This window comes from Phocoena sinus, chromosome 3, assembly GCF_008692025.1.
Source record: "Phocoena sinus isolate mPhoSin1 chromosome 3, mPhoSin1.pri, whole genome shotgun sequence".
NCBI lineage: Eukaryota > Metazoa > Chordata > Mammalia > Artiodactyla > Phocoenidae > Phocoena > Phocoena sinus.
This window is the reverse complement of record NC_045765.1, coordinates 11,307,680-11,331,940: the sequence shown is the minus strand read 5'-3', so window position 1 is coordinate 11,331,940 and position 24,261 is coordinate 11,307,680. Positions and strand designations below refer to the sequence as shown.

General features: G+C 56.1%; 2 protein-coding genes across 3 annotated transcripts in view; one reads left to right on the top strand and one right to left on the bottom strand.

Annotated features, from left to right (window-relative positions):
- UPF1 (UPF1 RNA helicase and ATPase) overlaps positions 1–21,943 on the top strand; it is a 36,506-nt gene extending 14,563 nt beyond the window's left edge. The window contains exons 3-24 of one of the 2 annotated variants that reach the window (XM_032626461.1): positions 1,362–1,451; positions 3,762–3,929; positions 4,355–4,535; positions 5,657–5,818; positions 6,443–6,560; positions 6,711–6,809; positions 7,340–7,448; positions 7,623–7,782; positions 7,886–8,004; positions 8,465–8,629; positions 8,725–8,839; positions 9,452–9,595; positions 9,991–10,204; positions 13,487–13,604; positions 14,005–14,161; positions 14,388–14,530; positions 15,671–15,845; positions 16,391–16,472; positions 18,348–18,509; positions 18,627–18,844; positions 19,189–19,311; positions 20,130–21,943. In XM_032626461.1, the coding sequence (XP_032482352.1) occupies positions 1,362–1,451; positions 3,762–3,929; positions 4,355–4,535; positions 5,657–5,818; positions 6,443–6,560; positions 6,711–6,809; positions 7,340–7,448; positions 7,623–7,782; positions 7,886–8,004; positions 8,465–8,629; positions 8,725–8,839; positions 9,452–9,595; positions 9,991–10,204; positions 13,487–13,604; positions 14,005–14,161; positions 14,388–14,530; positions 15,671–15,845; positions 16,391–16,472; positions 18,348–18,509; positions 18,627–18,844; positions 19,189–19,308 (3,019 nt within the window). In that variant the 3' untranslated portion in view covers positions 19,309–19,311; positions 20,130–21,943. The remainder of the gene's footprint in view (positions 1–1,361; positions 1,452–3,761; positions 3,930–4,354; positions 4,536–5,656; positions 5,819–6,442; positions 6,561–6,710; positions 6,810–7,339; positions 7,449–7,622; positions 7,783–7,885; positions 8,005–8,464; positions 8,630–8,724; positions 8,840–9,451; positions 9,596–9,990; positions 10,205–13,486; positions 13,605–14,004; positions 14,162–14,387; positions 14,531–15,670; positions 15,846–16,390; positions 16,473–18,347; positions 18,510–18,626; positions 18,845–19,188; positions 19,312–20,129) is intronic. The other variant, XM_032626462.1, reaches the window with a different exon arrangement.
- A 376-nt stretch (positions 21,944–22,319) lies between these two features.
- On the bottom strand, positions 22,320–24,129 carry GDF1 (growth differentiation factor 1). The gene is made up of 2 exons (XM_032625044.1): positions 23,773–24,129; positions 22,320–23,110 (listed from the first exon to the last, which is right to left on the bottom strand). The coding sequence occupies exons 1-2, from the start codon at positions 24,095–24,097 to the stop codon at positions 22,323–22,325; spliced, it is 1,113 nt and encodes a 370-aa protein (XP_032480935.1). The 5' UTR covers positions 24,098–24,129; the 3' UTR covers positions 22,320–22,322.
- Positions 24,130–24,261: the final 132 nt, after the last annotated feature.

The following is a 24,261-nucleotide window of genomic DNA, read 5'->3' as shown; positions in this document are numbered from 1 at the left end:
GCCTTCCTCAGGCCCTTGGGTTGTTACCCGGTACCTGCCCCACTCACGTATCAGAAAGAACTCATCACATGGGGTGAGCATTTGGAGGGTGAATACAGCAGCTAAGATTTCTCTTACAAAGAGATTACTGTAGGCTTCTTTAAAACATCTGCCTCCTTGTTGCGTTGAAGATTCCTGAAAAATTGGAAGTGAGTAGTCAGTGGATAGACCTGCGTGTTGACCAAATTTGGAATTCTTATCTAGAGGAGGACCCACCCCTTGTGTTTGGACTTACTCTTGCTTTTTTGTTACACGCACATGAGGAAATTGAGACCAAAAGAGGTGAAATGATCTTGCTGAGGGCACCCCGCCAGTCAGGGCAGTGGGCCTGGGCCTCTACTCAGCTCTGCCTGCCCCTTGGGCATGCTGCCCCTCTGAGGTCTGCACCCATCACGAGACAGAGGGCCGCTCTTTTCCCTGCTTGGTGGGCACACTTTTTTACTTTGTTGGCTCTTTGTTCACTCTCATTTACAGTACATTTTTACATATGTATTCGCGTTCCTGTTATGTACCAAATATGCCTGTGAAGTGGTCCTGGTGAAGCTGCAGGTCGTTAAAGTCTGCACACCCCGTCGCACTCCTGCCGTCCGTGGGGAGTGGAGTAGGGAGAGCCCCCTGGCGTGAGGTGTTGCAGGGAAGGTTCTTGGCCAGAGGACATTCTCATTTGAGACTTGAGTCTTGGCTTCATCCACATACAGAACTCTGTGGAGAGCCAATATTTTTGTTTTGGGTGTGTTGATTTTCAGAAAAGGGAGGCCAGGGGGCTCTCCCTAGGTGCTCCTTGTGAGCTGAGCTCCGTCTGTACCCCAGGACCCTCCCCTGCTGGATTGAGCTGAGTGTTCCCAGGAGCAGGGCGCCCTCTGCTGGAGCATGGGAGGCACTGTGAACGCAGCGTGGTCTCAGCTTACCTTCTGTGTGCCCAGAGCTAGGGATGCCGATTTCCCTGCTTATAAGTCAGGGTTCCTGAAACTTGAGGCCAAGGGGAGTGACTAGGTCACCTTGGGGGTTTTAGGACTCCGTTGTTGGGCTCACCTGGTACCTTGCACTGCTCTCACCCCCCCCCCACCCCCACCTCACCCTGGAAGGGGCTTTGCTGCTGTCTGAGGAGTCTCCACAGCACCCCTAAACCCTTTCCTGCGTTCACAGGGTCAGGAAGCCTCTGCAGTTAACTGATTGGATTTTGTTAGTGGGATCGTTTGGTTTGAGTATGTGTTTAATGAAAAGCTTAAAAATGTTGTAAGAGGAAAGAATTTTACATCCTGCCAAATTAAAACCAGAGAGTGGTCTTCTAGCTTTAACTGTTGATGTTTTGACTTTTTTAGTTACTGCGGAATACACGATCCTGCTTGCGTGGTTTACTGTAATACCAGCAAGAAGTGGTTCTGTAATGGACGTGGAAATACTTCTGGCAGGTAGATAATCAAACCGCGCATGTGTCTTTAATCAGTGCTGTGCTCAGATTTGTGTGTAAATTATGGAAATGTTGAAGTGAAGCACAATATAAAAGCACGCTAACAAACCTGGTTTTTTCCCTCCTCTGTGACTGGTTTAACTTGAAACAGATGGTGGTGTGTGAATGCCTTAATGTATTTACCCTTGATTTATTCTCTGTGGTTCTTTTTATTATGCAAGTAGGGTTGGCTTAATTCTCTTTCCCAGTTTTTATTTATATTTTTCTGCAAGATGAGCTCCTGGCACGCCCGTTCATCTTCATTACTGGGTGCCTGAGGAGGATGTTCCCAAGACAGTAATGGGCATCCATGGGAGCCGCTTCCTGAGAAGGCTCCCTCTGGCATTAGCTCATCAGAGCAGTCCTGAGGCTAATATGGGCCAGATCCTGAATCATCAGATTAAATTAAGTTCACTTGACCATCGGCTCTGGGCTTCCCTTCCTGCTGTTGATCAGCAGCAGCTGTGACTAGGTCCCTTGTTTTGTGTTTGGGGTGAGACCCGCATTGTGAGGGTGCTTGGATTCCAGGGGAGAGTCCGTTTGGCTAAGCTCGAGCGGTGAGACTCCTCAGCCTCCACCACTGGCATGGGTCTGGTCCGGGTGGCTCCTCCAAGGCTGCCATGGTGTGCAGCGACTCACTCCATTACCACAGGGAAGCAGAGCAGAGTCTCCGTGGGGCAGGGGTCCAGGTCGCCTGCAAGAAAGCGGCATCTTCCTCTGAGGTTCATGTTTTATAGAAATAAAGTGACAGAATTCCATAGGCAGCTTTATTTGCATAGAGCCCGTACCCTTCCTGTGCCTTTGGCAGCTGTGGCTGAGGACACAGAATGGTCAGATCTCGTGTCACCTTGGAGTTAGTAATGCGAATTGTGGGGTTCTGAGTGAGGCAAGAAAGGGAGCTGATGTTTTTTAGAGATTGGAAGGGAAAAGCATCTTCAGAATAACCAGAAGAGACTGGTATACCATTTTCCGAACTTTCTGGGTAATGATAAGTGTTACCGTGTTCACATTAGTTCCCCTCCTGCAGGAAAAGCAGTTAAATAAAACTTGCCTTGGCTGGCAACCCCAGCTTCCGGTCAGCAGAGCCAAGATAAGGGAAGTGAGCGGAGGGCCTCTAAGAGAAAACAGACTCGGCCAGCCAGATTGTGTGTTCTGTGCAAGGTCAGACTGTGAAGGTGATGGGACAGCCACTCGCCTTCAGGAAGCTGCCAGTGTAATGGAGTGAGGTGGGCCTAGAAAAGACAAGAGAAAATCACTGATCCTGGTAGAAGGCCCAGGGGTGGGGGGAGGGGGTGGCTTTGGAAGTACGGAGAGCAGTGATGATTAGTTAGGTAATCTGACAGTCTTCGTGGGGCCAGAGGGGATTAAGATGTTGGCATCTGAGCCGAAGCTTGAACAGGAGGGGTTTCCCAAGGTGATGTGAGGGCGGCAGCAGGGAAGGCTGGAGGCTTGGCAGGCATGCTCAGCGTGTGACAAACCTGCAGCCAGGCTGCAGATCGCTGCGGGGGCTGGGAGGGCTTGAGGCAGAACCGTGCACCACCCGTGGGCCCTGAATGAGGCTGGCGTGGCAAAGGGTAGAGTTCTGTGGCTGGGGCACTCAGGCCCTGGTTTAGGTGAGCCGTGTCCCGGAAATGAGAAAGGCGTCAGAGCCCTGGCCACCCGCAGCAAGGAAAGAGCTGAGGCGGTGGGGCTTTCAGACCGTTCAGGGCTGGCCCTGTGCTTCCGGAGAGTAGCCCTGAGCCCCACTACTCGGTATTTTTTACTGTCCTCAGGTTTCTAATACATTTGGTTATCAGGTTTCCTGGCCTGTAGCAAATGAGGAGGGGTGTTGCTCCTGGAAGCAGGCACAGGGGCCATGAGAAGTGACTTTGAAAGGAGGAGGAGAGAAACTACAACAAGCAGAGGAGCAGTGAAAGGGGCGAGCCTCCTGCCTCTCCAGGACAGCAGCCTTGGCCCCAGCGTTAGATTCACTTAGGTCCAGTAAGTTGGATTTAAGAAAGCAGGAACTGGGGGGGGAGAGAAAAAAGCAGGAACTGTGTGAAACGTGTTAGGAAAGTTTTCCTTAAAAATGGTTCAAGTCGGATTGATTTTTGTGCTCCGTGGGGAGCCAGTTCAGGGGCGGGCTGGTCCCCCGGGATGCCAGATGGATGAGGTGTGACCACTCCTGCTAATGGACCGTGAACGGTACCGGAACTTTTAACGGAGCTCGAAAATTGGAAGTGGTGAAAAGCCAAACTTCGGGTGTTAACTATTTATCATTTCCTGGTTTCAGCCACATTGTAAATCACCTCGTGAGGGCAAAATGCAAAGAGGTGACTCTGCACAAGGATGGGCCCCTGGGGGAGACGGTTCTGGAGTGTTACAACTGCGGCTGCCGCAACGTCTTCCTCCTCGGCTTCATCCCTGCCAAGGCTGACTCGGTTGTGGTGCTGCTATGCAGGTGAGGGCAGGGCCGCGATTTCCCTGGGGGACTGCCTTTCAGCCCCAGTCGTCTTCCCCAAAGACTCAGCCACTCCATGGCTCTGACTCCATGGAGCTTTAAAATAGTTTCTGCCGACTGACGAGGTGTAAGGAGGTTCGGGGGGCTGGGGCTTGTTAGAGAGCTGGGAATGTCAAGTAACCCTTTTGGGGTGTGTTCTGGTTAAATCATGAAAACAATTCTGTAAAAGCAAAGTCTCTTCTGAGTTTCAAGAGTTCAGAGCTCAAGTGTGTGGGGACACACAGTTTATTCCTAACAATTTAAAGGTAATGTGCTCATACAGTAAAATGTAGGGAAAACGCCCCTTTGAGGTTAAAGGCAGTAAGCCTTTGGGGGGCTAGAGGTCATCCTCACCTGGGCTCTCCCCACCCTCGGGGCTTCTGCAGGCAGCCCTGTGCCAGTCAGAGCAGCCTCAAGGACATTAACTGGGACAGCTCGCAGTGGCAGCCCCTGATCCAGGACCGTTGCTTCCTGTCCTGGCTGGTCAAGATCCCTTCTGAGCAGGAGCAGCTGCGGGCGCGGCAGATCACCGCCCAGCAGATCAACAAGCTGGAGGAGCTCTGGAAGGTGAGGGCCTGCTGGGAATGCACACCCATCTCAGCACCAAGTGTTGCGGGGGGTGGAGAGGGGAGCTGGGGGTGGTGTCTCAGAAACAGGAGGTTCCGGAAGGAGCTCGAGGGGGACTCTGCAGCCTCTACCTGGAGTGGCCCCTCGAGCTCCTTCTGGAAGCAGGGCCGAGGGCGCCACGGGTACCTCCCGCCAGGCCTCTGGGAAAGGAACGCTCCGGCTGTTGGAATTTTTCTCTTGCTGAGGGCAAGGGTAGGTGGTGGGAAGGAAGTGGTTGGGAACTGGCCATTGGTGACTGTGTGTGGACATGTCAGGAAGAGCCAGGCCTGAGTGGACAGACAGGACTGCGGGTGTACTCCATAAAACCTGGTCGGGCCTGCGACGCATCGGAGCCAGGGTGACACCAGGCTGGGGGCGTGCAGGATTCCTGCCCCGCCCACAGACCGTTTCTCCAGGGAAGCCCATCTCTGGTTCTGGCTGTTTATATTTTACGATAAAGTTTTAGTAACTAGGCTAGAAATTTTCATTAGGCACCCATATAATCAAGGATGTGAATTTATCTTCAAGTGCAAGTCAAAATATTTTTGAAGGGCAGTCCAGCAAGGAACCTTTCCACCTTGACTTTCAAGTTGCCACAGTTATTTCACTGTTCCTGTTTGTATCCAGACAGCCCACATACTGTTTTGTCCCTGCCAAGGAAGTGTGCGTTGCTCCTGTTGGTGCAGCATAGGATCAGGAAGAAGTGGGGAGGTGGGCCTTCCTTTCTGTTTACACAGCCAGGGAAGCCAGTAATCTTTCTGGCAGCCAGGAAGAAGTGTAATCTCTCCCAGGTCAGGGGTTAGGCCTTTGTTGGAGAATGCAGCCATCTGATGGTATAGGTGTGTCAGGGCTGTGTACCTGGGGTGTCCACCTTTGTGTGCCACGTGGACTTCCTGATATGAGGGCTCTCCTTACGGAGTGGACACCACCGACCACCGGGTGCCCTTCTCCGCATCAGCCCAACATCAGCTCGTTCTGAGAAATGGTGGGTGTGACTGTGCCTCTGTTGACTGGGGAGCTCGCATATAGTTCATTTTAGAGGTGAGAACAGGGAAGAACGTGGTGCCGTTCTTGTCCTCTAGGAAAATCCTTCTGCCACCTTGGAGGACCTCGAGAAGCCGGGAGTGGATGAGGAGCCGCAGCATGTCCTCCTGCGGTATGAGGATGCCTACCAGTACCAGAACATTTTCGGTCCTCTGGTCAAGCTGGAGGCTGACTACGATAAGAAACTCAAAGAGTCGCAGGTGATGTGTGTGCAGGAGGGTTTGGTCATTTTAACAAAGCATCTCTCCTAAGGTCTGGGGAGGGTGGTTTTCTCTGCAGACTGCAAATGCTGACGTGGGCCGAGGCCCAGCCCCTGAGAGACAGAACCGTGGATTGAGGACAGGCCTGTGGGCAGACGCCCCATCACTCAAAGCCAGACACCCGCCTGGGTGTTTTCTGATTTTAAATCCAACAAAAATTCCTTACATTTGGGTTTGTAGCCTTTGCCACAGCCATGAGAGTCAGACCTCAGGAGCCCACAGCACACTGAGGACACTCCTTGTGCCCGTCCCTCGGAGACTGTGCGTAGGAAGCAGGAGCCCTGAGGCTCACGAGATGTGTCCTCGGCCATCGGCTTCCTTCTCTCCCTCCGCAGCCCACAGAGAAGCCGCCTCCAAGAACAGACATCATGTGGGGGTCTCCTGGTCGTCCTGCGCAGGTTTCGGGGTCCTAATGACTTCTCTCTTGGATGTGCCCTTGTTGGTGTTTCAGGCTGTCCGGTGCTGCTCGCCATAGGGCACGCACCTGTGGAAACCCAGACACAAGGAGTCCAGGCCTGTGTCTGTGTTGCAGGCTAACAGGGCTCTTATTTTTTATGTGCTCAGACTCAAGATAACATCACGGTCAGGTGGGACCTGGGCCTTAACAAGAAGAGAATCGCCTACTTCACTTTGCCCAAGACTGACTCTGGTAATGAGGATTTAGTCATAATTTGGTTAAGAGGTGATTTTAAGTTTTAAAATATTTGTGACCATAAGTAGCATAAAATTCCTAGTTTCACCCTTGTAAAGTGTCCCTTAATTTGAACTCTTCATGGTAGCGTCTGTGGCACATGTGAAAACTTTAACTTTCTTGCTGTCTTTTCCCTGTAAGACATGCGGCTCATGCAAGGGGATGAGATATGCCTGCGGTACAAAGGGGACCTGGCGCCCCTATGGAAAGGGATCGGCCACGTCATCAAGGTCCCTGATAGTATCCTTTGTGTAAAGAAGGGCTGGCACAGGCACTGTCTGCCCAAGTCTCTGACGAGCTTGTCCAGAGCACAGGAGACCTGCGTGGGGGTCACTGCTGAGAGCAGCCTCAGGGCCTCAGGTGGAGGGAAGGGTGTGTACAGCTGCGGCTGCAATGCCCTTTCTTCAGGTGTCCTCTGAGGGGCACCGTTTCTATAAAACGGATGAAGAGAGCTGCTTACGCAGAAGCCAGGGTGCTCCGAGCTATGTGCCTGAGGGCTCTGCAGAAATTCACAATCAGGGCCTGGAACTTGGGCCCTGGGCTTGGCTGCTCCATGCTGGGTGCTGGCTGCTGCCCCAGGGCTCACGAGGAGGAGGACAGTGCTGGCTGCGCTGGCCCCGGACACGGTGGGCAGAATCTGTCACTGAGAACATGGATCTCTGGCTGCGTTTTCTGTCTTTGGTGCAGAGGAGGGTCTGTCTCTTCAGTAACAGAGTGAGGTCTCCTCAGAAAGGCTTTTGACCAGGATGAGACTTAACTCGGCGGCACAGATTATGGCGATGAGATCGCTATTGAGCTTCGGAGCAGTGTGGGTGCACCCGTGGAGGTGACTCATAACTTCCAGGTGGATTTCGTGTGGAAGTCAACCTCATTCGACAGGTATGTCTGCCTCCTCCCCAGCCTCTACTTCCCTGCGTCTACTTTGCAGTCACCTGCCCTTGGCGTGGCTGCTGCCTCCGGCGTCTCCATGCTTCTCCTCCTCATCACAGAGGGGCAGGTCTGCACAGCAACTCCACGGTGGTGCGTGCCCCTGACCTGGAGCTTTCCTTTCAGGATGCAGAGTGCGTTGAAAACCTTTGCTGTGGACGAGACCTCCGTGTCGGGCTACATCTACCACAAACTTCTCGGCCACGAAGTGGAGGATGTGATCATCAAGTGCCAGCTGCCCAAGCGCTTCACGGCGCAGGGGCTCCCTGACCTCAACCACTCTCAGGTTCTCCCCCGCCCTGGGGGCAGGAGGGTCCCGGACTGCAGAGCCTGCCTGGTGAGCGGCCCTCCGCCGTGTCTGCGCCCCTGACGGCCACTTGTATCCCAAGGTTTACGCCGTGAAGACTGTGCTGCAGAGACCACTGAGTCTGATCCAGGGCCCACCGGGCACAGGGAAGACGGTGACCTCAGCCACCATTGTCTACCACCTGGCTCGGCAAGGCAATGGGTAGGGCTCTGCACGGCCCGAGTGGGGGAGAGAGGGAGGCCTGTCTTCCAGGAGGCTTCGGGGCCCAGGGTGTCTGGCATGCTGCATTCTATGCCGTTTGTATTAGATCTGGCCTTTGTGGTTGCTTTTAACAAGCAAACCTGCCATTCTTGTAAAGGCTGTAGTGGGTAGGTCCATCCTGGGTCGTGTTGTGCCTGCGTCCACCTTGGAGCTTTGAGAGACTTTACAGTGCAAACGGGAGGTGAGGCTGTTGGACTCGGGTGTTAGCGGTGGGTTGCTTGAGCAGAGTGAAGATCAGGAAGCTCCAGACCATCTGGCTCCTAGCTCCTTCAGCATCGTGTCACTCCTGGCTTTAGTCTCAGAGCTTGAGCTGGCTCTACCGCCTGTGATTCAAAACAGCAGTCGTGGCTAATTCCACTTCTCTGGGCGAGCACTGACGTTTGCTCACATTGTGTTGAAGGCCCGTGCTTGTCTGTGCTCCAAGCAACATAGCCGTGGATCAGCTGACTGAGAAGATCCACCAGACTGGGCTGAAAGTCGTGCGGCTCTGTGCCAAGAGCCGAGAGGCCATCGATTCCCCGGTGTCGTTCTTGGCCCTGCACAACCAGATCAGGAACATGGACAGGTGGGTGTCGGGTAGCCGGCCTTAAGCGAGGTGTGTCTCCCCTGGGCGGGCCCTGGCTGCACACGCCTCCCTCTCATGTGCCCCTGTGTCTGCAGCATGCCGGAGCTCCAGAAGCTGCAGCAGCTGAAGGATGAGACTGGCGAGCTGTCGTCTGCGGACGAAAAGCGGTACCGGGCCCTGAAGCGCACTGCCGAGAGGGAGCTGCTCATGGTGAACTCACCTGCCCTGCTGCCGGGGGAACTGGCCTGGGCCTTTGGGCGTTTGTCTTGTTCACTTGGGCCAAAGGACCTGCTTGGATATGTTAAGTCCACGATGGCACCTTTAGTTAGTTTGTTCTTTTGCATTTGAGGAGAGAACTCTGATACCCTCCTCTGTATGCTTTTTCTGAGATCACACAGAGACATCTTGTTGAGGTAGATTCCACTTCCCGCCAGCCTCCCTGCTGCTGGGATCTTGGGAACCTGGTCTGTACCCGCGGTGGGGCAGGGGGCAGATCTGGAGCGCTGTCTCCTGCTCTTTGCTGATGAACCAACCAAAAGTGGATCTCAGCCTGAGCATGGTGTCCTTGGCTTAGCGCTGCCCCTCAGAGGCTGTCTCAAGGCGCCAAGCTCTTTCTTAGGAGTGAAGCCCAACCACTTAGGATCTCGAAAGTTAGGGTCATTGCACCCTGGACAGATGTTGTCAGGGAGGGGCCACTTATTTCCATAGTTGTTGAGGAGGGCGTGGACCGGAATGGTGTCTGTGTCCCGTCCTGCCTGCTTTGGGGATCTGGGAACATTGGCCGTGCAGGTGCCCTGATGCCTGGCGCACTCTCTTCCCCAGAATGCAGATGTCATCTGCTGCACGTGTGTGGGCGCCGGGGACCCGAGGCTCGCCAAGATGCAGTTCCGATCCATTTTAATCGACGAGAGCACCCAGGCCACCGAGCCAGAGTGTATGGTCCCTGTGGTCCTTGGGGCCAAGCAGGTGGGCCACAGCCCATCCATTATAGTCTTGTTTGAAAATTGGTGTGCATTCTCTCTTGTTCCAGTTCTGTGTAATTCTTAGTGCTGGGGGTTTGTTTTTAAGTGTCCTGTGGTGCTGTTTGATGCCCTGCCAGAGCACAGAGGGATGCATAGCAGGCCCTTTGAGGGGGTCTTCGAAGGGTGGACTTGGCACAGAGTGCCTTTGTGTGGGTTCTGAGTGCAAGTTTGCGTGTTCCATGTATGTGGTGGGCAGTTTTCCCACCCCTAGTCCATATCTTGCCACTTGAATTCACATAGTCGGGTGGTTGTATGGACCCTGGCCCTCTTAGTCCCCTGAGTGGACGTCTAGGCTGTTCCATGCTTGAGCTTCTTACCTGTGTGGGCCTTTCACCACAGCTGATCCTCGTGGGCGACCACTGCCAGCTGGGCCCCGTGGTGATGTGCAAGAAGGCGGCCAAGGCCGGGCTGTCCCAGTCGCTCTTTGAGCGCCTGGTGGTGCTGGGCATCCGTCCCATCCGCCTGCAGGTCCAGTATCGGATGCATCCTGCGCTCAGTGCCTTCCCATCCAACATCTTCTATGAGGGCTCTCTTCAGAATGGTGTCACTGCAGGTAATACTCGGCCCAGAGCGGGGGGCCTGGGGAGACAGTACCTCCTGTCACTTCCTTCTTAAGTGGCCTTACCTGGTGTCTGCTTGTGGGTAGGGGCCGCCTCAGAGAGATGCAGTGGTCAGTGGGACAGAAAGTGCACTCTGGGACATTCTCGGGGTGTGGGCAAGGGGGAGCCCGCGTCCTCGTAAAATTCAGAGTCACTATGTGAGCATTCCCACCATTGGCGCATCACACACAACACACACAAGAGGGGGTGGCAGAGCTGACTGCCTGTCCCGCTCCTTCCTCTATCGGTGGTTCTCAAAGTCCGGGCCGTGGAGGTCTCAAAGACCTCTGCACGACCAAGGCCAGACTACTTCTGTAGTAACACTGGGACATCGTGTGCCTTTTGGCTGTGCTGACACTTACGCTAATGGCACAGAAGCCTCAGCATGAGTCAGTGGTGCAACCAGGCTGCTGTGTGTCGTCACCACCACGCACCTGTGGCAGGCACCAGCCTGGGTGCACAAGCGAAGAGTACTCCCTGAGTGCGTGTTCTTGTGATTCTATGTGTGATGGGAGAGGACGTTCTCCTAAGAAACTTGGCAGGGGTGTGAGGTGCTTGAAGGAAGGACTCACACGCTGGTTATACAGACTGGGGTATTTAGCAGGCGTTTTCCCAAAAGTGACCAAAGTGAGCCTGTGGCTTCAAGGAAAATAACTGAGAATATTCATCACCAGTGATAAAATCTGAGAATTCACACCAAAATTAGAATTTTGGAAAACCCATGTCCCCTAGCATAAGCTGATCAAGTCTTCCCAATGCTGAGTGGATTTTCTGATGAGATCTTTGGTGGTGACAGATGTCAGGTGCATCAGCCTTTGGAAGCTCTGCTTGACGGGGTGAGCAGGCACTTGCCATTCCAATGGCCAGCAAGGGTGCTCCCAAGTCACTGGGGGGCCAAAGGCCATGCAGGTGCAGGGCAGAGTAGAAAGGCCATCATCACTGACCTGCAGGGTGACCTCCCGTCCAGCTTTCCTGTAGAATCGGGCAGAATTCCACAGTAGTAGGAAAGGTCATAAAACACGCTTCCCTTTTCCAACCATGTGCATCTGTGACCATCCTCACATGCTGCAAGGGCTCATGGGAGACTGGGAACAGGACTAGAATAAGCCAGATAGTGAAGTGAGTTGCGAAAATTCACTAAATATATATTTTAGTGGAAAATAGTTATTTGTCATAAAAAAAATTTGTAAGTTAATATGTTTATCTTTAAATGAATTTTAAAATATTTTAGATTTCTGGGTTTTAAAATACAATAAATATCAGTAGATGTAATCCATAAAAACAATAGCTGTTTGAACTCAACTTTTCAGAGTGTAAAGGGGTTCTGAGACCAGCATTCATTCAAGAACCAGTTAGTGTCTCATTAATGCCAAGAGCCCAGCATGTCGGCCTGTTGAGCCCACGTTATAGGTGAGAAGACTGAGGCCGAAAGTGTGCGTGCCTGGCCAGGGCCCCCTGGCTGCTGTGCAGTGCAGTCTTGACACTTAGAATGCTGCTGGTCTGTTGGGTGGTGGGGCTAGAAAAGGCCAGGCCATGAGGAGCTTGTTTGTGATTCTCTGACACGGTTGACACTTGCTGGGAAAGCCACCGCTTAACCATGATTCACACCCTTGCCCACCTTGCTCCACCTACCTCCACGGCGTCGGCTCCGTAGGGCAGGGATTGGTGGTGGTGGTTCACTGCTGAACCATCACTGCCCATGAGTATATTTTTTTAAACTCTCTACTGAAGTGTAAAAAAGTGCCCAGATCCTAAGTGTTCAGCTTAGTGAGTTTTCACTAGGTGAACACACCTGTGTAACTAGCACCTGCATCTAAAAGCACAACCTGACCAGCTCCTTGCAGCCTTGAAGTGACCCCTGTCCAGGGCAGTGCGGGTGCCTGCCCAGACCCACGGACTCAGGATAGCCTGACATCAGTGGTGGCGGGAGTGTTTACACCACACAAATTGGCCAGCACTGTAGATTAGCCCTCGCCTTACCCCCAGCAGGTGGTTAAGCGTTTGCCAGCAGTGAGCGGGTCACCAAGCTTGCCAGGCACTGCCCTCGCTTGAAAGGTTGAGGCTTTGCCTCATTTTCAGCTTGACATAAAAGGGATCATACAACGTGTTCTCATGGGTCAAGCTTCCTTCATCAGTGTTAGGCTATTTTCATGCAAAAATACCAGTTTTCTTACACTAATCTGTTGATCAGGTACAACTCCAGTCAGAATTCCCAAAGGTGTGGGTGGGGTATGTGATTTGACAAGCTGATTTTTTTAAATTGTAAGGACCAGGCACCCAAGACGAACATGAAGAGCCTGACAAAGGTGGCAACTCATACTAGGAGATGTCAGGAGTTACTGTAAAGCTGCAGTTGCAGAGACACTGGGCACAATGCCCAGGATAGAGTCCAGAGGCAGACCCGTGTGTCCACAGGCCCTGGTGTGTGACAAGATGGGGTCAGCTCAACAGTGTCATTCTTTTTTTTTTTTTTTTTTTTTTTTTTTTTACCACACCACGCGTCATTTGGGATCTTAATTCCCCAACCAGGGATCAAACCTGCACCCTCTGCATTGTGGAAGTGCAGAGTCTTAACTGCTGGACTACCAGGGAAGTCCCAACAGTGTCATTCTTAAAAGCCAGTTGTAGGGGCATATGAGTCCCTTAAGGTACATCATAAAGCTTCTGGAAGGAAATAGAATATCTTCGTCACCCTGAGGCAGACACAGGTTTCTGTTTTTTTTTTTTTTTTTTTTTTTTTTTTTTGCGGTACGCGGGCCTCTCGCTGTTGTGGCCTCTCCCGTTGCGGAGCACAGGCTCCGGACGCGCAGGCTCAGCGGCCATGGCTCACGGGCCCAGCAGCTCTGCGGCACGTGGGATCCTCCCGGACCGGGGCACGAACCCGCGTCCCCTGCATCGGCATGCAGACTCTCAACCACTGCGCCACCAGGGAAGCCCCCAGACACAGGTTTCTTAAACAGACTGCAGAAAGCACTAACCAGTGAGATCTTTTCAGCCAGTGAGCCGGCTTCATCCCAGACACGGTGCCAGGTGTTCCTGGGAGTTTCGGTACTTGGTGGCCTGGCCCGGGCCCGCAGACCTGGGTCTTTTGCCTGGAGCCTGCGGTTTCCTGCCCCACCGTGTGCCTGCCCAGGATGGCATGGCCTCCACTCAGCTCTCCACCTTAGCTCAGTCCAGATTGCCTACACTTTCTTCTCTGATAGGATATTCTCTTTCTTTCTCCTCTACGATGACAGCGGATCGTGTGAAGAAGGGGTTTGACTTCCAGTGGCCCCAACCGGATAAACCGATGTTCTTCTACGTGACCCAGGGCCAAGAGGAGATTGCCAGCTCAGGCACCTCCTACCTAAACAGGTAAGCAGAGACTCATCTGTGGCGTCTCCTGGCTTCAGTGACGGCTTGTCCAGTGACTGCTAACCTGTGGTTTTGTTTAATGTGGTGGTGAAACTTTTCCTTGTCCCCCTCATCCTTATTCTGTTCAGACACTTAAACCAACAGCCTACTTCCAATCTCATCTTTTCAGCGTATGTTTTTATGTTGAGCAGATCCTTCATAAGCCCACGCATGAGCCTTTCTATCCCTCATGACTCCCTTGGTAAAGGATGGGCAGCCCAGCTGTGGCTGCACTGGGCAGGGTCTTCCCAGGGTCGTGCTGGAGGCGGAACTGCCCCTGAGCCTCCCACAGCCTCCAGCCTTGGGGGGGTCTCAGGAGCCAACAGGTGGAGCCTGGGAAGTGAAAGCCTGATTTTCTTAGGACGGAGGCTGCAAATGTGGAGAAGATCACCACGAAGCTGCTGAAGGCAGGCGCCAAGCCAGACCAGATCGGCATCATCACGCCGTACGAGGGCCAGCGCTCCTACCTGGTGCAGTACATGCAGTTCAGTGGCTCCCTGCACACCAAGCTCTACCAGGTGCGCGCCCAGTCCCGTCTGCTGCTCCCACCCCAGGCACTGGCCTGTGACCGCCTTGTAGCAGGGGCGCAGTGAGCCAGTGGCCAGCACCTAGGGGCTCTGCAGGCTTCAGGTCCCAAGCTCATCGCTGGGATTTGATGGTGCATCTTAACACCAGGCTGAGCACCCCAGGCTGAGGGGTCCCTGAAGGAAGCCTGTTGGCTGACCATGACCGTTGCCCGTGCAGGAGGTGGAGATTGCCAGCGTGGATGCGTTCCAGGGCCGCGAGAAGGACTTCATCATCCTCTCCTGTGTGCGGGCGAATGAGCACCAAGGCATTGGGTTTTTAAACGACCCCAGGAGGCTTAATGTGGCCTTGACCAGAGCACGGTATGGAGGACTGAGTCCTGTTGGGCCTTGCTGATGGCTTCTCTTGCATAGGAGTCATTCCGAGGCGCTGGGAGGGGTTGGCCCAAGAGGCTGCTCGGTGCCTGGTTCTCTTCCTATTAATTCTCGTACCCCAGCTGCACCCTGGGCTGGGGCACGGGGCACGGTAGAGGGGCTTCGCCAGTGCTAGTGGTCAGAGGGCTCCCAGCAGCAATTCGGAAAGAACGTCTCACTCATGAGTTGTCTTTGTTTCTGTGTCCTGGTAGCTTTCTGTGGCCTCAGTCTCGAAGGAAATTCCATCCCAACAGCGGAGTGTCCTTGTTGAGTTGTTTAATCCATGAGTCCAATGTTTTAGTCCTATTTGCCTTGTTCAGTTCTGGAATAAAACTTTTCTGAAATGGTGAGGGACCCAGAGGGCAAGGTGGACCCCGTGTTACCCCCACGAGACACCAGACAACAGCCACCATCGTACCAGCCCCAAGCAGGGCTCACGTTTGCATGTTGGTTCCTTCCCCACTGAGGGCGCCTTGGTTTTCGTCTGTTACCCCATTTGTTTGGCGGCGGCTTTGGCAGGGGCGGGGGTGGCCCCAGCACAGCCTGATGAGTGTGAGCATCCATTAGCCGCTCAGCGTGGGCCTCGAGTTCCGTGCCCGGCCCGTCAGGGCTCCCGAAGCCGCTGTGGAGCCTGCCTGGGCCACTTGCGACATAGTGCCCAGGAGGCTGACTCATGGTTGCAAACAAGGAGACTCATCTCTGAGCTCATCGGCCCACAGAGGTGTTTTGACATCTGGGCTCCACAGAAATCTGCCCTCAAATAAACCCGAGTGTAGGCTCGGCAGCTTACAGGGTGGGCTCCAGTGAAAGTCACCTCAGCTCGCAGTTACCCACCTGTCCCCAGCATTCACGGCGGGCACTGGCACAGGCAGGGCAGGCGTCTGGTTAGGGAGGTCAAGGGTGGCACCCAAGGCTCCTGTGTGGCAAGAGGAGGGGTGTCTGGTGGGCGGGGTGCCAGGAGAGCTGCCTGGGCACCTTTTACTCTGGACTTGGGTTTTGAGTTTGTTTGCTCTTGCCTTGGACCGATCTGCGTAGTGCTCTGCTCACTGCAGTCCTAAGCACGGCACTCTCTGTGCCCACGTCTCGCAGATACGGGGTCATTATTGTGGGCAACCCGAAGGCCCTGTCCAAGCAGCCGCTCTGGAACCACCTGCTGAACTACTACAAGGAGCAGAAGGTGCTGGTGGAGGGGCCGCTGAACAACCTGCGGGAGAGCCTCATGCAGTTCAGCAAGCCCAGGAAGCTGGTCAACACCATCAACCCGGTGAGGGCCGGCCGCGGGCAGGGGGCGGGGAGGCGGGGAGGAGGCTGCTGGGAGCCCCGTCCTCCCCAAGCCGGTGTTCCGGGCACGTGGCAGTGAGCGATGGCAGGTGTGACACGTGACTAGTGTGAGCTGAGGGTACGCCGAGAGTGTCAGTGTGAACAGGAGCCATGCATGTGCCGGTCTGTCCCCACAGAGCCCCCCCACGCCAGGTCTCCCTGCTGTTCTGAGGCCTTTCTGGCCTTGGACTTGATGGGATGCTACGTCACAGGTGGCACCTAGGGGTCAGACCCAAGCAGTTAGGGAACTTGGCAAACCCAAGGTGCTCTGGGGGCCTAGGGAGTGGATGCTGCTTGAGCTGAAGTGCAGAGACGGAAATGTTTGGCAACAAAGACCAGGTCAGGTGAGGAGGGGCAGGCAAGGCCCCAAGCCGGCAAGCCTCGGGGTAGTCCTCAGTGCAGCCGGGCCACCTCCCAGGCCACCAGATCTTTGGAAGTTCTTCCTTGTGTCAACATGATAAATTCCTCACTTATCTGAACCCTTTGCAGGGAGCCCGCTTCATGACAACAGCCATGTATGATGCCCGGGAGGCCATCATCCCAGGATCGGTCTATGACCGGAGCAGCCAGGGTGAGTCTCTGCAGGGGACCGCCCCGGCCCCACAGTTGTTGACCATTCCCACGCCCACAGCTTTCAGCCCTGTTACTCCTGGAGTGGCCTCCCAAGCCTTGGTCCACAGAAACCTGCTTGACAGAGTTTTCTCAGCTTCCCTTGTCAGAAATCAAATAATTGGTCTTTGGCCATTTCTAAAAACCAGATGTTTTTATAATTTTTTTTTTTTTTTTTTTAATTTATTTTTGGCTGAGTTGGGTCTTCGTTGCTGCCCGCGGGCTTTCTCTAGTTGCAGCAAGCGGGGGCTACTCTTCGTTGCGGTGCGCACGTTTCTCATTGCGGTGGCTTCTCTTGTTGCGGAGCATGGGCTCTAGGCACGCGGGCTTCAGTAGTTGTGGATCGTAGGCTCCAGAGCTCAGGCTCCATAGTTGTGGCGCACGGGCTTAGTTGCTCCGCGGCATGTGGGATCTTCCCGGACCAGGGCTTGAACCCGTGTCCCCTGCATTGGCAGGCGGATTCTTAACCACTGTGCCACCAGGGAAGCCCTAAAAACCAGATGTTTTTAAAATAGTACAGCTCAGTGGACAGCGGTTTCTCAGCAAATACCGCAGCTCAGCCAGTTTGCCCCTGTGCTCACACCCCACCCTGCCTGCCCTTCGCTCGCCTTCTCAGTGGGGGTGTCACACCCACCGCCTCATTTCAGGTTTCGCGGCTTCCCCAAGCTTCAGCTCCATCTGTCAGACCTCAGGGTTGCGCATGCCCGCTTTTCCTGTGTGAGGCTTCTGTATGTGCTGAGGCTGAGCCTTATCCTGCTGCCTGGGATGACGACTCTTGCCTGAGCCAGTCTGTAGACGGTTCCCATTCATCCCCCAGATCCCTGCTTCCTGGGACCCTTCCCTGCACCAGCCGCATGGAGGGTGACTGCCTCACCCATGACTCTGTGCCACCTCCCCGAGTTTCACATTGGCCTTAAACCTCTCATGTGCTTGCCACTCACCCTGAGGGCAGGCGCACCCCAGCTGCTCCTTTTCCACATTAAATTGGCAAGGCCCCTTTCCCTGCCTCAGTGTTCTCCCTGTCCCTGGGCTCAGACAGGGGATTGGGTTTTTTTGTTTGTTTTTGTCTGTTTAAATATTTATTTATTTACTTACTTACTTATATTTGGTTGCGCTGGGTCTTGGTTGCGGCAAGCGGGCTCCTTAGTTGCAGCACATGGGCTCCTTAGTTGCAGCATGCGAGCTCTTAGTTGCAGCATGCATGTGGGATCTAGTTCCCTGACTTGGGATCGAACCTGGGCCCCCTGCACTGGGAGCGCAGAGTCTTAACCACTGCACCACCAGGGAAGTCCCAGGGATTGTGTTCTTGAAGAACAACAGATCTCTTATCGCCATATCTGATGAGTCCCCGTGTGGCTGGGGGTTTCCTGGGTCCATACTTCATCCCTGATGCCACCGTGGGTCTGGCTACACCCAAGGTTGCCCTGGGGGCTCTTGCTTTCAGTGAGATCTGCTGATCTGTCAAGCTTGGTCTTTTTCTTTTGATTGGGGGGTGGCAGGGTGGCAGTGGTAGCATGTAATATGAATATAACATTTGCCACAAAAGGTTTTTTTTTAAGAAATTAGAAATGCATAGCGGTTTCAGTTTTTCAGATCCCCATGGGCCAGTGATTCTCAGAATCCCCTGGGAGAAAAGGTGCCTTCCCAGGTACCAGCCTCAAGGAGGCTGTTGGGCACAGGGAGGGGGAGGGGGTTGAGTTGTGAGATTTCTGCATCAGGTGACTTTGCTGTTAGGGACGCACCAAGAAACGCTGGGGCAGACAAAGTAGTGACAGGACCAAACAGACATTTCAGCTGGATGCAGTGTGATGCCTGCCGTTCACCTTGTGTCTTATAGGCCGGCCCTCGAACATGTACTTCCAGACCCATGACCAGATTGGCATGATCAGTGCTGGCCCCAGCCACGTGGCTGCCATGAACATTCCCATCCCCTTCAACCTGGTCATGCCGCCCATGCCGCCACCGGGGTATTTTGGACAAGCTAATGGGCCAGCCGCAGGTGAGCACCGAGTGGCATCCCATGGGGAAAAGCAGTTTGGCCTTGGAGTTTGAGCAGGAGTGCTTGTCTGTGAGGCTCAGAACCTCGTTCAAGGAACCCTGGATGGCTGTCTTTCAGGCCGGGGCACCCCAAAAGGCAAGACTGGTCGTGGGGGACGCCAGAAGAACCGCTTTGGGCTTCCTGGGCCCAGCCAGACGAATCTCCCCAATAGCCAGGCCAGCCAGGATGTGGCGTCACAGCCCTTCTCACAGGGCGCTCTGACCCAGGGCTACATCTCCATGAGCCAGCCCTCCCAGATGAGCCAGCCCGGCCTCTCCCAGCCTGAGCTGTCCCAGGTGAGCCCTCTGCCACTTTAACTTGAGACGTCTCACACCCACAGAAAAGTCAGACCAGCCCAGGGAGCCCTCTTCACACATGCAGACCCCGTGACACTCACCCCTAAAGACCTTAGCAGGGGGACTGTAGGTCTAGAACATTCCATCCACAATACTGTCCTGGGTAGCATGTCTCCAATGGTGAAGTAACCATTGTGGGTTTCCTGCCACTTAGGCTTGAGGATAAGTTTCCAGATGATTCCCTGCGGCTGGTGATGGGCTGGACACAGAGCAGGTTCTCAAGCCTGGGAGGGTGAGTGCGCATCCTTCGACTGGGTGCTCATCTCTCCAACCTTGTCTTCCAGGACAGTTACCTTGGAGATGAGTTTAAGTCACAGATTGATGTGGCGCTGTCGCAAGACTCCACGTACCAGGGGGAGCGGGCGTACCAGCACGGCGGAGTGACGGGGCTGTCCCAGTATTAGAAGGCAAGCTGGCCTCTGGAGGAGGTCTTCGCTGGGATCTGGACTTGTAGGAAAATTTGGGAAGTGTGGGAGTCTCAAGTCCTCGAGGGGCCAGTGCATCCTGTCACCTGTCACTCTGGGTCCCTGCACCTCTTCTTAGTGTCTGGGGGATGTGAACTTCATGCACACCGTCTGTGCCACGGTCCTCTCGAGAGAGTCTTAGAGCTGCTCCTGGTGGGCAGCCAGGAAGTGGATGTACCCCTCGCCCTGACGAGGCAGGTCATGAGGGTGGCGAGGGCCCCAGCTCCTAGGTGCACGGGTGCCTCGGGGTGCTTCTAGGTGCCCGCGAGGGCCCTGCCTCATGGTTCTCCATCTGTAACGAGGCCGAGCAGGGCAAGCATAGGCCTGGGGCTTGCTCCTCTGCCCCTTCCTGACTGTGTGCACGGAAAGTGGGATGCAGTGATGCTGGGAGAAGGGGCCTCATGGTTCTCCATCTGTAACGAGGCCGAGCAGGGCAAGCATAGGCCTGGGGCTTGCACCTCTGCCCCTTCCTGACGGTGTGCAGGGAAAGTGGGATGCAGTGATGCTGGGAGAAGGGGCCTGCCTACCGCTGTTGAACAACACAGGCTCAGCAGCCTTAACTCTTGGCTGCCTTCTCTCCGGGTGGGAAGTCATTGGTCTGGGTACCCGGCCGGCCTCTGAGGTCATGTTTAACACATGAAGACGCAGGTGCCAAGTGGAGTCGGGGAGAAAGCCCCGTCCGTGCCTTCTGGGCCAGGCCCGGGAGCTGCCCCGGCTCCCACTTTCTCTGAAGCCTCTTGCCCTCCCTCCCTCCCCAACAGGTGGCAGCGGAAGAGCTAAGCTACGTGGCTTAGTCCATCAGCATCTTATTCTGGGTAATAAAAAATAAAAATAAATGGATACCTGTTTTCCACTGCTAAAACTGAAGCACCACTGTGAGCAACAGGAGAGGGAGAGGAGTACCCGAGGGAGAGAGGAGCCCGAGACAGAGCGAGCGCCCACTGCTGGCACGTGGCGGCGAGGAGACGGAGAAGGGAGAGCGGGAGGTGGGGCGGCCACGGAGGACCGCCCGCCAGCGAGCCCCGCCAGCCCCGCTCGCCGAGGAGCCCAGCGCTCGCCCGCTGCGTCCACACCTGGGTCTGCGACCAGGGCGGAGGGAGGAAGACCCTCATCTCAGAGTAGCCCTTTCCTCTGTTCTTTTCTTTCTTTTTCTCTTTTATTGAAAGGGGACTACGTTTTAGCAGGAAAAACTACGCGTTTCTGTGCTGAGCAGGCTCCTTGCGGTGGCGGCCATGCCGGGAGAGCCCCTCAGAGTGTGGGTTCTGTCCACGCTGGCTCTGATATCGCCGCGCTCACACTGCCTGTGTTCTAGGAGGGTTTTCATTTAAAGAAAATATGGTGGTTTGTGTTTTTCTGTTTGTTTTTTAAAGATTCTTTCAAAGGAGTACTGAAAAATATACTTTCCTGAATTTGTCTCTCAAATCTTAGTGGTGGACCTGGGAGATGCGAGAAGCTTCCAGAAACGAAGTTTAAACATGCCAAAACAACTCAAGATTAGGATCAACACCTGTGACGGGAGGAGGATTTTTTTTTTCAGTTTTAGCTTCCAGCAGCTTCTCCCTGTAGGTCAGGGCAGTGAGGGAGCATGGTCCCGGGCCGGGCAGGCGACTCCGTGGTCTCTGCTGGACTCCGAGAAGCAAAGCGCTTCCCGTGTGCCGTGGACTCGGCCCCACAGGAGGGGCCTCGGGCAGGACTGGCCGTGAGGCCAGAGGGCAGGAAGGTGGCAGTTCCCTGGCCAGTGGCTCCTTCCCCAGGGTCCTTCCTGAGGATTTGGTGGAAAGCACCAGCCAGGAGGATCTGTCCCCGTTCCCAGGGAGGCTCCCACCGTCGCTGTGGCCAGTTAGGCTCACTGAATGCCCCATCCCCTCTTGTTCCCCACCCTACCTGACTAGTTTGGAGCCCTTCTACCTGCGGGCACAGTTTTGATGAGGTGGGGTCATTTTAACTTTGGTGGGGAAAGGGAATACGTTTCTGAAATAAGTGGTACAAGGGGCCTCTGCCTGGGTCTGGGTTGCAACTTGCATTTATTGTTGCTGGTGGAGTCACCCCCAGCTCTTCGCACACCGTGATGGGGGTTAGCCTCCCTGGCGGGACCTAGTTGGGGACTGTCTAACCCTAACCCTGCCTATCCAGGCCCTGATGACCCTGACCCCCAGCATCCCCCTCCCCATGTGCCTTATCCCAAAGCCTCCAGATTCCAGCTGGTACATGGGAGAGATGGGGGACACACAGGCCACCTTCCTTCTGGCAAGGCCTCTTATTTATTACCATTGCTGTAGTGCTTTCGGTTCCCACTTCTTTTGGTAGCTGCATAGAGTTTGGATAGGTTTTTGCTATGACCCCTTGTGCACTGTCCCCATGGGTGACACACCCACCCACCCTGTTCTGTTCCTTGGAATGCTTTGCCTCTGCTTTGTGCTGTTTGCTTTTTTCTCCACCTTAGCAACAGTTGCTATGAGTCCCCCAAATCAAGAAGCATCTGTACCAAGGCAATGTAACTTTTTGATTTTCGGTCAATTTGTTGTTTTAACTTCTTTTGTCACCAATAAAATCTTAATAAACAGCTCTGCATTCACACTGGGGCTGGATAACTACAGGGGGTGGCAGAGCACTTGGTTTGGGGTTCTGCCTGGTTGGGGGTGGGGGATTCGGAGCCACCTCATCGGCAAAGCTGAGACGGGCCAAACCTGTGCAGCAGGGAAGGGAGTGGGGGAATCTGGGCCTACGCAGGGTCAGTTCCTGGGGCCCGTGTACATTAGACGTTGGGCCCCCTAGAGATGGGCTCTGGAAAGGCTGCGCCGGCGGCGTCACTTGTAGGACCTCCACCCACCATCCTGGTGGTCGATGGTGATGGACATAGCTGCTTCCCTCCCCACTCCCAGGTGACAAGACCCGAGAAGGCAGCAGAGCGGACCACGCAGTGTTTATTGTTGCCCTCTCCCGCCCGCCCCCGGTCAGCGGCAGCCGCACTCATCCACCACCATGTCTTCGTAGTGCCGCAGTACCACGTTGTCGCTGTTGTCGAAGAAGAGCACGGAGATGGGCGACAGGCGCGCGGGCACGCAGCAGGGCAGGCCGGCGGCGGCGCTAGGGGCGGCCGCGTGCATGAGCGCGCGCAGCACCGCGTGGTTGAGCGCGGGCGTCCCGCCGGGTTCGGACAGCGCGGCGGGCAGCCCGCACTTGCCCTGGCAGTAGTTGGCCAGGAAGCCGCGTGGCGCGATGACCCAGCGGTGCCAGCCCACCTCGCGGAAGCTCACGTAGAGCCGCCGCGCGCGACACGCGCCCCCGGGGCCGCCGCCCACTGCGGGCTCGGCCTCGCGCCGCGGCCGGGCCAGGGGGTGGCACAGGCGCGGGTCGAGGGTCACCAGCAGCAGCGAGGCCTCGGCCAGGCTCGCGCAGGCGGCGGGAGCCCGGGGACGCAGCGCCAGAGTCAGGCGGAGGCTGCGCGGCGCCGAGGTGTTGCGGGCCCAGGCGGCGCCCAGCAGCTCGGCGCGCACCGGCATTCCCAGGGCGGACACCGCCTGGCGGAGCACCACCTGCCCGGGGCCCGCGCCCGCCGGCGCCACGCTCAGCTCCCAGCCGCCCGCCGTCCCCGCCGTCGCCTCTGCAGCCGCGAAGCGCAGCTCCAGGCGGGCCTGGCTCGGGCGCTCGGCTGGCTCCACGGCCGACAGGTCGAAGACGACGGTCCACTCAGGGCACTGTCCCGCAGCTGAGGCGGGCTCCGGGGGCCGGGCGGCCGCGCCTGGGGAGGAGGGGAGAGGGCTCGGCTGGCGCTGGGTCCCCACTCGGTGCCGACCGGCCCGCGAATGGGTCTTGGTTGGGGACAGCGGGGGAAGGTGAGCGACCGGAGCTGGGGGTCGCACCATCTGTTAGAAGGCGTCAAATGGTGTGAAGCGGCGGTGGGTGAGGGAGATGGAGTGGGGGCAGGGCGTCACTTGCAAGGAAGAGGCCCCGACCAGTGTAGGGCGGCCAGCCCGCCGTTGGGGACATAGGCGGGGGTGGGGAAGTGGTGTGGGGGGGAAATGAGCGAACGCACGGGGCCAGTGGGGAAGCGATGCTAGGGCGGGTGGCATCTGCAGGAAGGCATCAAGTGGTGTGAAGCGGCAGAGGGGGTGGGATGGAGTGGGGGCAGGGCTTCAGCTGCAAGCAAGGGGCCCTGCTCGGTGCAAGGGAGCCTGGCCTTCGGACCACTCCCCCACCCCATCCCCTGTCCCGGCAGGTGTCCACGCGGAGGAGCTGAGGGAGTTCAGAGGCCCAGGTTGCTTGCGGGCTGGACGGGGAGGGTGGCGACCCTCAGGGCTCTCCGGCCTTCCTCACGCGCCGCTGGAGGCTCGTGGCGGGCTCGAGGCGCCCAGCGGGGTATCGGCCTCCCAGACCCACGCCCCCAGCGCAGATCCCACTCACCGCGGTCCGGGACGTGGCGCACGATGTTTCCGGCGACCCCCAGCTCCTCCACATGGCACGGCCGCAGGGTAGTCCCCAGGGGCGTCCTCCGAGGGCCCGCCCTGGCCTCCTGGTGGTCCCGGCGGCGGAACAGGCGCCACATGACAGGGGGTACAGGCCGGGACTTGGGGGCGCCCCGGGGCACGTCGGGAAACCCGAGAGCCTGGAGTAGGGCGGCGGCGGGGCCCGGGGGCGCGGGGGCGCGGGCCGGGGGTGACGAGGGCAGCAGCATGGCCAGCAGGAGAAGAAGGACGCGGCGGCCCGGACGCCGGCACAGCGGTGGCATCTTCGTCACAGGCGGCGGCCGGGCGAGTGCTCAGGGGCTGCTGGGCTCCGGGACCTGCGGGCTGGGGGCGGGACCGGGGTCCCTGGAAAGACCTGGGCCAGGTCAGGGTCCCGGGGGGCGTGGCCGCGATCCTGAAGTCGAATAGGGACCAATCACGGGGGCGG